The 12,708-nt window shown below is 38.4% G+C and overlaps 1 protein-coding gene across 3 annotated transcripts in view; it reads left to right on the top strand.

Moving 5' to 3' along the window:
* The window catches only part of TBC1D4 (TBC1 domain family member 4), a 216,650-nt gene that overhangs the window by 157,989 nt on the left and 45,953 nt on the right, over nucleotides 1-12,708 (top strand). For all 3 annotated transcript variants that reach the window (XM_068984279.1, XM_068984278.1, XM_068984277.1), the window contains exons 8-9: nucleotides 777-896; nucleotides 11,190-11,264. In XM_068984279.1, the coding sequence (XP_068840380.1) occupies nucleotides 777-896; nucleotides 11,190-11,264 (195 nt within the window). The remainder of the gene's footprint in view (nucleotides 1-776; nucleotides 897-11,189; nucleotides 11,265-12,708) is intronic.

Genomic DNA, 12,708 nt, shown 5'->3' with positions numbered 1-12,708 from the left:
TTTTTTTCCTGCCCACATTAAATCCTGTGTATCTTTTTCTTCCTAACCATTGAGAGCCACAGCTCATGGTTCCGTGTTTGATATTTATGTGTTGCTTCTTTTCACTGTTACATGTGAGGATATTTCCTCCACAGGCAAAGGACAAAGTTTTCTCTTTTGGAAGTTTTCTGGCATGAAGAACCATGTGATATACATAGTAGCTTTTTATGTCTGTATAGGATAAAATATTTAGAGAATCTCAATTTATATAGTGGACATATTGTAGGTTCTCATACAGCTTAGTACTATCAGGGAGTACTTGTTGACTGAAAAGATAGATGACCCACTCGCAAATGAAAAGCGAATTATAACAAATGCATTAGCAGAATCCAGCTTTACTAAAAGATTCTTTGTTCTTTGAAAACTGTTTCTTGTGTTTTCCTTGGTAATTTGGATATAAAGTATGCAATTTGGAAAAGCATGAATATAGTTATTAATCAAAATAACAGCAATAAAAAGTGACATCTTTAGTTTTTGTTAAATGCAGCAAGAATATATTAGCAGAGAGGAAAGGCATAAATGAAAGATCTTATTTCTATCTTTTTTACTGCTTATAATATTAAAACCCATTTGCTTATAATCTGTGTGCTTATGATGTGGAACCTAAATTATTACTTCTTTAATAGAGCTCCAGAAGAATTCTTGCGCTTTTTAATGGTTTAATCATAAGCCTGTCTTTAAAGCTTCATTTAACCTTGAGTTTTTCCAAACCAAAATTAATGTTTTTCTTTCCATAGACTATTTCAAATAGTACAATCCCGGAAAATGCGACAAGCAGTGGAAGGTTCAAACTTGACATTCTGAAAAATAAAGCTAAGAGATCCTTAACTAGCTCCCTGGAAAATATCTTCTCAAGGGTAAGATTAAACTGAGGCTCTTCAAGATATTATGTGTTGTCTAATTACTCTGCTTCATTCTCAACTGGCTTACAGAAGATTTCCTTAAAAAAAAACAAAACTACTAAGATAACTTTAAGTTAGTTAATGCTTATTTAAAATAATCTCTCAAAATAAGTTTTATTCTCAGATCTAGATTTATTCTTGTGCATCTTCATCTGAATTTGAACAGTAGTCATTTAGTAGTTGAGATATATGTATAGTAGAGGGGAAATAGAATACTGATGTCCAATCTTGTATGAACTTTTTATCATTTACCATTTAAAGTTATAATGGGGGTCTTTCTTTTACTGATTCTTAGGAGCTGAGAGGGAATGCTGAAAACTTTAAGCATTTCTAGATTCCATATATATGCATTAAACATTATATTTGTCTTCCTTTTTCTGACCTACTTCACTCTGTATGATAAGCTCTAGGTTCATCCACCTCATTAGAACTGACTCAAATGCATTTCACTTTATAGCTGAATAATACTCCATTGTGTATATCTACCACAACTTCTTTATCCTTCCTTTTTCGATGGACATTTAGGTTGCTTCTATGGAAAGAAACCATCCCAATATTACAATTATCCTCCACTTAAAAATAAAATGAAAAAAATTTAGCTGTAGTTTAACAGAAATGTGTGTATTCTTCAGTGAATTTATTTATTCTGTTTAAAAATAGCATATGATTTCTCTTCCTCTTCATTTTCATCTTCCTGAACAGTTCACTCCTGAAGCTACTAGACAAGACATAGCAAGGTGTATGTCTTGGGTCTGTAAGGCAGAGGAGACACAGTGGCTCAGGGCAAGGATATAGCCTGAATGGGTGCTGTGTGTGGTGGTGGGGGTGGGTGGCCCAAAGCAGCGTGCAGAAACCACAGTGTGATGAGGAGGGTGTCAGCCTGTGGGGGCAAACTGGTTGCTACAAGTGGAGCATGAGCAGGTGAAGAGGGTGCCCTGGGGCAGGATGGCTCAGCACGGGGTGTCAGAGGCAGAGTGGAGGGGAGAAAGCATTCCAGGTGCCCAGTACAAGGATGGTGCCTTGCGTGGTGTTGCTGGAGCTGGGTGGGGTGAGGTGCCAACTGTGCAGACTGGTTACATACAGGGAACTGACCAAATATGTAAATGTTGAGGGATAGTGGGATTCTGGGAGAAGGGAATTACAAAGTTAAAAGGGGAGAGGGAATTAGAATGAATTCTGCTGCTGTTGAATTCAACTCAGAGGTAGCAGTATGGAATCTTGGTTTTTCTGTTTTGAGCAATAGGATAACATATACATATATTATACACATACATATAATATGTATGTAATATATGTATTAATATATGTGTATGTGTGTAAATGTGTGTATATAGTCCACTGATAGGCACTGGGAACAGCTTTTCTATACATGTCAGATAATAAATTAAGCTTGGTTGGGTGACCAGGTTAAAGTCTGTTTGGGTGACCAGATTTTTGATTTAGGACTCAGATTTCGGTTTCTGTACAGAAACAAAGAGGGATCCAGGATCCTGGCAGAAATGGCTAGTTCCAGGACTATATGGAAATTACGAGAGAAGTCCAGAGCACCTTGGCATTCTAGATAATAAAGAAGTTGTCAAAGAGAGATGGCAGGATGTCACAAAGACATAAACACCTTGAAGGATTCCAGTGGTGACATCTGAGACAATTTGAGCGTCACAATAATTGACAGTGACAGACAGTAGCCTGTTGTATAATAGGAAGGTACTAAGGTGCTTAGTCGCCTACTTGTGTCTGACTCTCAGTGACCACATGGCCTGCAGCCTGCCAGGCTCCTCTGTCCATGGAATTCTCCAGGCAAGAATGCTAGAGTGGGTATCCATTTCCTGTATGAAAGGAAACTTAGTCTATTCAGATGTGAAAAATAAATTGACAATTTGATCATTATCAGGATATTTACTGGATAGAATGAATACTTAGTAATTACAAAGGGGAAAATAGTAACTTTATGGTGAAAAAGGCTGACAGGCATCTTCTTAATCAAATGATAAATTGAACATCATCAACAATGGACAAAATTAAAATCCTATGCTACAAAGAATACAGAAGCACTTCTGTGGTATTCCCGCCAGAGGGGCAATACTTGAATCTAATCATAAGGAAACATTAACAAACCCACTTTGAGATACAGTCTACAAAATAACTACCTGTTATCTTCCAAAGTGTTAAAGGTAGGAAAGTCAACATAGTAGTGCATTGGAACAGTGACTTCTGATGTCTGGTATTCTTATTTTTATTTCTCTGCTAGAACTCAAAATCCTTTATGGGTATTTCTATTAATGATGGAAGTCTTCTAATTTTAACAAAAGCCCTATAGCAATCATGGTCATCTGACAATGCTGTTATTTTATTAGCAGAAAATAGAACCCAGGAAAAAGCCTCTAGAAGATTAATCACAAGTGTGTTAATGTAACTTCTCATAAAACTTCCTTATCTCCTTGTCATCAACATTTATAAATCAGTTAGGTTCTTTCTTTCTCTCTCAGTCCTTCCCTCTCTCCTTTTCTCCCTCTCTCCCATAGTATTGAGTGAGAATTTTAGTAGACTGATCATTTATGGGGTGGTCAGGGATCTGAATTCAAGATCTTGCCCAAGCACATTTTATATTTATGCCCTTGGACAAATTATTTACCTTTCTAAACAGTTTTTTCTCCACTCGTGAAATGGGAAAACATTTCCCATCCATTCTGATTAGGGTCCATTGCCGTGAGGATGAAATGTCAGTATGTTAGGAAAATGTCACACTGTGGATATGAGGTGGTACATACAGCAGTGGTAAGCCCTGGAACTTGTCATTGACAAATGACACAAGGATATTATCCTACCGAGTACCTTGGCATTCCACACAGTACTTACGTGACACACTTTGAAGTGCCGCTCCATAGCCTTGATCAGCTGTAATGAATTTCCAGCAAGGGCACTGCCAGTCTATTCTGGTCAAGGTGGATACTGTAGCTTTTGTGTCTCAAAGTGCTGCCAAATGCCATAATTTATGTGACCTAACAAGGTCTTACTTGCAACATATGCAGAAGAATGGACTTCTTGGAAAGGCTGGCAGCTAACCATGTTGTTTCAGAGGTTACACATGGAAAATGGGTTTTGCCCACTTCTAAAACTTGTCAGTTTATTTTTATTTTTTTCTCTCTGAGTGATATAGTAGAAAGTTGACCCTCCAGTCATAGTTTGGCTCATAATTGCTGCTATTTTTAAATGTTGGAATATTTCATTTAATGAACTATAGCTGTTTATGAAATAGGATACATTTGCAAAATGCTTTAAAGCTCAGTTCATAAACAATTAAAAAGTGAGTCCAAAGGAAAAGGCTTGACACATCTGTTACTAAATCATAATGTAGTAAAACTGAAAAAGCTATCTGTTCAAAACTGAGAGGATGGAGTCTTATATTCTTGTTGTTTGTCTGTTGCTTTTTCTCAAATTGAAGGTTTTCAAAAGAGGAATATTTACTAGTATATTAATTATGATTCTAAAAGAGAACTGTCTATTAATATAAAGTATGAGTTGGAAAAAAGGCCTTATTTTATGTTTTCTGCAGAGTAATAGCCATTGTCTTTATTTGTTAAAATGTGTGAGTTAACAATTGTCTAAAGATTTTAAAATTAAAAAAAAAAAAAAAGAAACATATCTGGAGCTCTGGAGAAAAAAAAAATAAAAAAATAAAAAGTCAAAAAAAAAAAAAACAATTGTCGTAGAGTAAATTTTAAAGTAAGTTTATTTTTCTTTGTCTTTAAGAAAAACTTATGGATAAAACACTCCTGCAAGTAATATGTGTGACAGTGTTTTTTTAACGATGGAAATGGTTTGATATCCATCTGAATGCTTTCTCTATCGTGAGCAAATAGCCTGTTTGAAATAACCAGGCCGGTTGGCATATAAGTAGCAGCTAAAAAAGTAGCAGAAAGCAACATGGCCCGTTTTTCTTGCCCCCAAACTCGAACCCCATAATTTATCAGCCACATTTATAGTTTATCATGTTATAGTATAGAACTGAAGAACTGAAAGAGCCTTGATCAAATTCTAGGACATTGACAAAATAACACAGCTAATGTAGGCTACTTGGCTTTATTCGTAATTTTACTTTTCACAAAGCTCTATCTTTAGGAAATAGTATTGAGCTCAAGAGCCTCACTTTAAAATTGTCTTCCCTGAATTCAAATTGCTGCTCAGTTTTTTAACTGTGTAAATGTTGGCTACTTCAGCTACCAGAGCTTCAGTCTCTTTATCTATAAAGTTGAGCCAAATTAAGTATCTACTTCATTAGAACTGTTGTGGGAATTAATGAGGTAATGCCTGATAGAATACTTTACATAATACATGGCACATGGTAAGCATTTGGTAATATTAGATGCAGCTATTAGTTTTATGATTGATACAGTTGGTATTGACAGAGCCACCAGAGATAGAAAACTATAATTGATATATATACGCACACATATATATGTGATATATATACACATGAGAATAAGTATTGCTTCTATGAAACAAGAGGGCCACCATAAATACAAAAGAGTCAGTTAAGAACAGGATAGAACTTTTATAACTTTCTGATAGTGAACATAAAATGAGAAATTCAATAGAAGGCAATGAAACTAAGTTGAAAAAATATCTTCCAGAAAGTAAAGCAAAATGAGAAAGAAATGGAAAATAAGAGAACAATGCAAACAGTTAAAGAATCTGTCTGGAGGTCCAAAAGCCAAGGGGTAGGAGTTCCAGAAAGAAAATACATGCAGAAATTTTCATAGAAATCATTGAAAAAATTTCTCAGAGCTAATGGACATGTTTCAAAATTTAATAAACTCAGGAAATACACAATAGAAAGCCTGAACAAAGCCATGCCAAGGCAATTCATTGTGAAATTTCATAATGCCCAAGGGTAAACTTAGATTCTCCTCCATAGAGAAATAACAGGGTCATAAGGGTCAGGTCACAATGACATTAGACTTCTGTACCAGAAAACACTTGAGCACTGCTAATACAGCCTGAAGGAATGTTTCCAAGCAGAACTGTATATTCAGCCCAACTATTAGTGTAGTATAAATAAAGAACAAAGGCATTTACAGACATGTGTTGATAAATTAAAAAAAATACTTCCCAGTCTCCCTTTCTCAGAAAGCACCTGGAATCTATGTTCTGCTAAAATGAAGAAGTAAGCTGAAAAAGAGGAAGACATGGCCCAGGGAAACAGAAATTTCAACAGAAGATAGCATCAGAGGAAATCTCTAGGTTGATAGTGAAGGAGAATACTGGAAACATCTATTTGGCAAACCTGAATTTCTACCAGTCCAGACTGGGACAGGAAGACAGAAGTCTCAAAAATGGTTTGCTCAAAGCAAAAGAAAAAATGTAATTGACGCATTATGTGATGGATGCCCATAATGTGGTTGTTAGTGCTATTGCCTCAGTTGTGTCTGAATCTCTGTGACCCTATGGACTATAGCTCTCCAGGCTCCTCTGTCCGTGGGATTCTCCAGACAAGAATACTAGAGTTGTAACCATTCCTTCTTCCAGGGGATCTTTCCGACTCAGGGATTGAACCCACGTCCTTTGCATCTCCTACACTGGCAGCCGAGTTATTTATGACCAGCACCACCTGGGAAGCCCTGATGGTGATAAATAAATGATAAACAAATAAATTAGTAGTAACAAATTAGTGATTACTCAGGTAGTTATGGGGCTTCCCTGGTGGCTCAGATAGCGAAGAATCTGCCTGCAATGCAGGAGACCTGGGTTCAGTCCCTGGGTCAGGAAGATCCCCTGGAGAAGGGAATGGCTGCACACTCCAGTATTCTTGCCTGGAGAATTCCGTGGACGGAAGAGCCTGGTGGACTACAGTCTATGGCATTGCAAAGAGTCAGACACGACTGAATGACTGACACTTTCACTTGTTTCAGGTGATTTTCTGAAAAACAAATTGTACAAGATGTGAGTTGTATTAATAGTGAAATATATATGTAGCTCAGGTGCAGACAATATTTACAAGGTCTAAAAATCTAAGAACCAAATATTAGTTTAACTGAAACTTGTGATCTAAGTCTACTGGGAAAAGAAGGGAAGAGAGAATTGTGTATGGTGATAGGTAAGGAAGGACTGATATTGAAGCTGAAACTGTAATATTTTGGCCACCTGATGTGAAGAGCTGAATCATTTGAAAAAACCCTGATGCTGGGAAAGATTGAAGGTGGAAGGAGAAGGGGACTACAGAGGATGAGATGGTTAGATGGCATCACTGACTCAATGGACATGAAGTTGGGTAAGCTCCGGGAGTTGGCGATGGACAGGGAGGCCTGGCATGCTGCGGTTCATGTGGTTGCAAAGAGTTGGACATGACTGAGCAACTGAACTGACTGACTGAATGAAGTTAGAATTCTAAAGTCTCATCTTCCAGAGTAGGAGGTCAATAGATAGTGCCTGAAGCTCCAATACTTTGGCCACCTGATGCGAACAGCTAACTCACTGGAAAAAACCCTGATGTTGGGAAAGATTGAAGACAGGAGGAGAAGGGGACGACAGAGGGTGAGATGGTTGGAAGGCACCACCGATTCAATGGTGAGGGACAGGGAAGCCTAGCGTGCTTGGGGGTTGCAAGTCCATGGGGTTGCAAAGAATTGGACACAACTTGATGACTGAACAACAAAAGCATTAAAGTGAGCAACAGAAGCATTAACATAAATTTAATTTCAAGTGCTTACTTTTGAAGAATGGGATTCAGTGTGTGAGAGACGGATCTGGTGATTGTCATTTATCGTTACAAGTTTTGTAGTACAGTTTGACTTTTTTTTGGCCGTGCTCGGTCTTCGTTGAAGCACATGAGGGCTTCTACAATTGTGGCACGTGGGTTTAGATGCCCCTTGGCATTGTGGATCTTAGTTCCCCAACTGGGTATCAAACTTGTGTCCCTGGCATTGGAAGGTGAATTCTTAACCATTAGACCACCAGGGAAGTCCCTAGTTTGACTTTTGAAACTTTGTGCAGGTATTACTTTGATTAACAATTAAAGTGAAGCTTAATGCCTTTTCCCTCCCCACCAAATGAAACCCAAGAATGTTTGGAGACACTCTTTAATGTTGTAGAGCGCTATAAAAATATTGGGTGTTTTTTCATTGTGCAGAGTTACTGTCACACCGACTTGATGTATTTCTAGTTACTCTTTTCAGAACTTTCCCAAGTTATGTAGAACTTCTTAGTCTGTTATTTTGTCTCCTAAGACCTTCTATGTGATGTGGTTCCCAACCAGCCTTTCCATCTTCTTTTCTTCAATACTTGGCTTCAGTTTCTTCCTACGTAAAGTGGGGGAAATAGATGAGATGATCTCTTTGGTACTTTTCTTAGATCATCTGTGAAATCCATACGAAGAAACTGTGTAAAAAGAAAGTAAAGAGCCAATTCACCAATACCGAAGCAGACTTTTATCTAGTCTTCTGGAGAGAAGTGCTTTCCTGAGGTAGTTTTGTTTTATGGAATAATGAATGAAGATAAATCCATACATTTTAGGATGCATTTTCTTTTTTTAACCTGTGCTTATTATCATCCTATAATGTAAGTTATGATCTAGCTTATAGGGAGCTGTATGTAATAAGCCATTTTCTTTATAACTGTTGTGGTTTGTTGTGCTTTACTTTCCACGTGTGTTTACCTATATGTGACATCACGTTCATGGAACTCTCTCATCTTATATGTGAATAATGTTTAACCTTGTAACCAAAGTCACTTCAGTAGCTTGGTCTGAGTATTTGGTTATCTGACGGCTGATTTAGAAATAATGGAAATAGATGGTGAACAGTTCTATTTACCATGCTGGAAGGGCTGTTAATCAGTTCAGTTCAGTTCAGCTCAGTTGCTCAGTCATGTCCGACTCTTTTGTGACCCCATGGATTGCAGCACGCCAGTCTTTCCTGTCCATCACCAGCTCCCAGAGCTTACTAAACTCATGTCCATCGAGTCAGTGATGCCATCCAACCATCTCATCCTCTGTTGTCCCCTCCTCCTCCCACCTTCAATCTTTCCCAGCATCAGGGAAAATGAGTCAGTGCTTTGCATCAAGTGGCCAAAGTATTGGAGTTTCAGCTTCAGCATCAGTCCTTCCAATGAACACCCAGGATTGATCTCCTTTAGGATTGACTGGTTGGATCTCCTTGCAGTCCAAGGGATTCTCAAAAGTCTTCTCCAATACCACAGTTTAAAAGCATCAATTCTTCAGTGCTCAGCATTCTTTATAGTCCAACTCTCACATCCATATGACTACTGGAAAAACCAAAGTTTTGACTAGACGGACCTTTGTTGGCAAAGTAATATCTCTGCTTTTTAATATGCTGTCTAGATTGGTCATAACTTTTCTTCCAAGGAGCAAGCATCTTTTAATTTCCTGGCTGCAGTCACCATCTGCAGTGATTTTGGAGCCCCCCAAAATAAAGTCTCTCATTGTTTCCATTGTTTCCCCATCTATTTGCCATGAAGTGATGGGACCAGATGCCATGATCTTCATTTTCTGAATGTTGAGCTTTAAGCCAACTTATTCAATCTCCTTTTTTCACTTTCATCAAGAGGCTCTTTAGTTCTTCCCTGCTTTCTGCCATAAGGGTGGTGTCATCTGCATATCTGAGGTTATTGATATTTCTCCCAGCAATCTTTATTCCAGCTTGTGCTTCATCCAGTCCAGCATTTCTCATGATATACTCTGTATGTAAGTTAAATAAGAAAGGTGACAGTATACAGCCTTGTCGAACTCCTTTCCCAATTTGGAACCAGTCTGTTGTTCCATGTCCAGTTCTAACTATTGCTTCTTGACCTGCATACAGATTTCTCAAGAGGCAGGTCAGGTGGTCTGGTATTCCCATCTCTTTTAAGAGTTTTCTACAGTTTGTTGTAATCCACACAGTCAAAGGCTTTGGCATAGCCAATAAAGAAGAAGTAGATGTTTTTCTGGAACTCTCTTACTTTTTCAATGATCCAGCGGATATTGGCAATTTGATTACTGGTTCCTCTGCCTTTTCTAAATCCAGCTTGAACATCTGGAAGTTCATGGTTCACATACTGTTGAAGCCTGGCTTGGAGAATTTTGAGCATTACTTTGCTAGCTTGTGAGATGCGTGAAATTGTGCAGTAGTTTGAGCATTCTTTGGAATTGCCTTTCTTTGGGATTGAAACAAAAACTGCCCTTTTCCAGTCCTGTGGCCACTGCTGAGTTTTCCAAATTTGCTGGCATATTGAGTGCAGCACTTTCACAGCATCATCTTTTAGAATTTGAAATAGCTCAACTGGAATTCCATCACCTCCACTAGCTTTGTTGATAGTGATGCTTCCACTATCCACTTGACCTCTCATTCCAGGATGTCTGGCTCTAGGTGAGTGATCACACCATCATGATTATCTGGGTCATGAAGATCTTGTCTATAGTTCTTCTGTGTATTCTTGTCACCTCTTCTTAATATCTTTGGCTTCTGTTAGGTCCATATCATTTCTGTCCTTTATTGTGCCCATTTTTACATGAAATGTTCCCCTGGTATCTCTAATTTTCTTGAAGAGATCTCTGGTCTTTTCCATTCCATTATTTTCCACTATTTCTTTGCATTGATCACTGAGGAAGGCTTTCTTATCTCTCCTTGCTATTCTTTGGAACTCTGAATTCAAATGAGTATTTTTTTTCCTTTTCTCCTTTGCCTTTCACTTCTCTTCTTTTCTCAGCTATTTGTAGATAACCATTTTGCCTTTTTGCATTTCTTTTTCTTGGGGATGGTCTTGATCCCTGCCTCCTGTACAGTGTCAGGAACCTCCGTCCATAGTTCTTCAGGCACTCTATCAGATCTAATCCCTTGAATCTATCTGTCACTTCCACTGTATAATCATAAGGGATTTGATTCAGATCATACCTGAAGGTCTAGTGGTTTTCCCTACTGTCTTCAATTTAAGTCTGAATTTGTTAATAAGGAGTTCACGATCTGAGCCACAGTCAGCTCCTGGTTTTGTTTCTTCTGACTATATAGAGCTTCTCCATCTTTGGCTGTAAAGAATATAATTAATCTGATTTCAGTATTGACCATCTGGTGATGTCCACGTGTAGAGTCTTCTCTTGTGTTGTTGGAAGAGGGTGTTTGCTATGGGCAGTGCTGCCAACAAATTTGAGTGAACCCCCAAAGGATGGATTTCATACTAACACAAACTGACAGTTGCCTTTTATAATTTTAAAGTAAAAATTCAAACCGTGTGAATGATTTAATTTTACTCTTCACACAGGGAGCTAACAGAATGAGAGGTCGGCTTGGAAGTGTGGACAGCTTTGAACGATCTAACAGTGTTGCTTCAGAGAAGGTACGCAAGTGGAGCTCTCCTTTTTTCTGCTGTTTCAACTTGGCTAAAACAAACATGAATATGGTATTATGCTTGCTTAGTTATTTTATTATGAGTCCTTTATGACTTCTAAAAAATAACTCATGAGCTTTTATTATTTCAAAGAAGATTCTGCATATTAGCTCCTTTCTGTCAACTAAAAAAAGATCTACAACTTGAGAGTTTTGAGTTAAGTTTTATTTGGGGCAAAATGAGGACTGTAGCCTGGGAGGCAGTTATCTCAGATAGCTCTGAGAGACTGCTCCAAAGCAGCAGTGCGGAAAGTCAATATAAGGTTTTGGTGAAGGGGGAGTTCAATACCATAAGCGCTCATTTTACGAAAGGGTTTTTGTTAGTCAGGAGGATCTGATGTCACCATGAAGGGATTTAGTGCTTCTCTAGATATGAGGAGATGCAAGGATTGAGATAATAAAATCTGTTCCTAAAAAATCCCACTATCTAAAGACCTCTCCCACCAGATTCCCTGGAGCACAGAGTGCCTCATTCTACCCTGGACTCCCTCAGGGGCTGTTGAAGGTCAATAGTTATAGCAGCATGGGGTTCAATCTCCATCTGTCCTCCCCTTCTCCTCCTGCCCCCAATCCCTCCCAGCATGAGGGTCTTTTCCAGTGAGTCAGCTCTTCGCATGAGGTGGCCAAAGTATTGGAGTTTCAGCTTTAGCAGTGAATGAACAGTTTCCAATGAACACCCAGGACTGATCTCCTTTAGGATGGACTGGTTGGATCTCCTTGCAGTCCAAGGGACTCTCAAGAGTCTTCTCCAGCACCACAGTACAAAAGCATCAATTCTAAGGCGCTCAGCTTTCTTCACAGTCCAACTCTCACATCCATACATGACCACTGGGAAAACCATAGCCTTGACTACTAGATGGACCTTTGTTGGCAAAGTAATGTCTCTGCTTTTGAATATGCTATCTAGGTTGGTCATAACTTTCCTTCCAAGGAGTAAGCATCTTTTAATTTCATGGCTGCAATCACCATCTGCAGTAATGTTAAGAGTTAGATATGGTCAATTACATCCTCCAACCCCATTGAAGGCACATGTACGCACACACACACACACAAAAGCTGCTAAATGGTCATACTAGTAGAATACAGATCTTTAACCCACTGGGGTCATACCAGTGATAGGTTGGTTGGGGTTACCTCTAATTTATTAACATGTATGATGTTAAATTCATGGGAATCCCAGGTTACACCTTTGTATTCATCCCTGTAGATATCAAGGCCATGAATTAGTACCACAAATCCACAGAGTTCCATACCAATCACTCTGTCTAAGGGTAATAACAGGCATAGTTCATAAAGTACCCAGCCTTGTCTCATAATTACTAGACTGATCATTTTTAGTATGATTTAACCTTTCCCAACATAGAGGAGCCTTTAAACTTAAATGACCATAGTCT

The sequence above is a fragment of the Capricornis sumatraensis genome, chromosome 12, assembly GCF_032405125.1.
Source record: "Capricornis sumatraensis isolate serow.1 chromosome 12, serow.2, whole genome shotgun sequence".
Lineage (NCBI taxonomy): Eukaryota > Metazoa > Chordata > Mammalia > Artiodactyla > Bovidae > Capricornis > Capricornis sumatraensis.
This window is presented reverse-complemented; position numbering and strand designations above follow the sequence as displayed.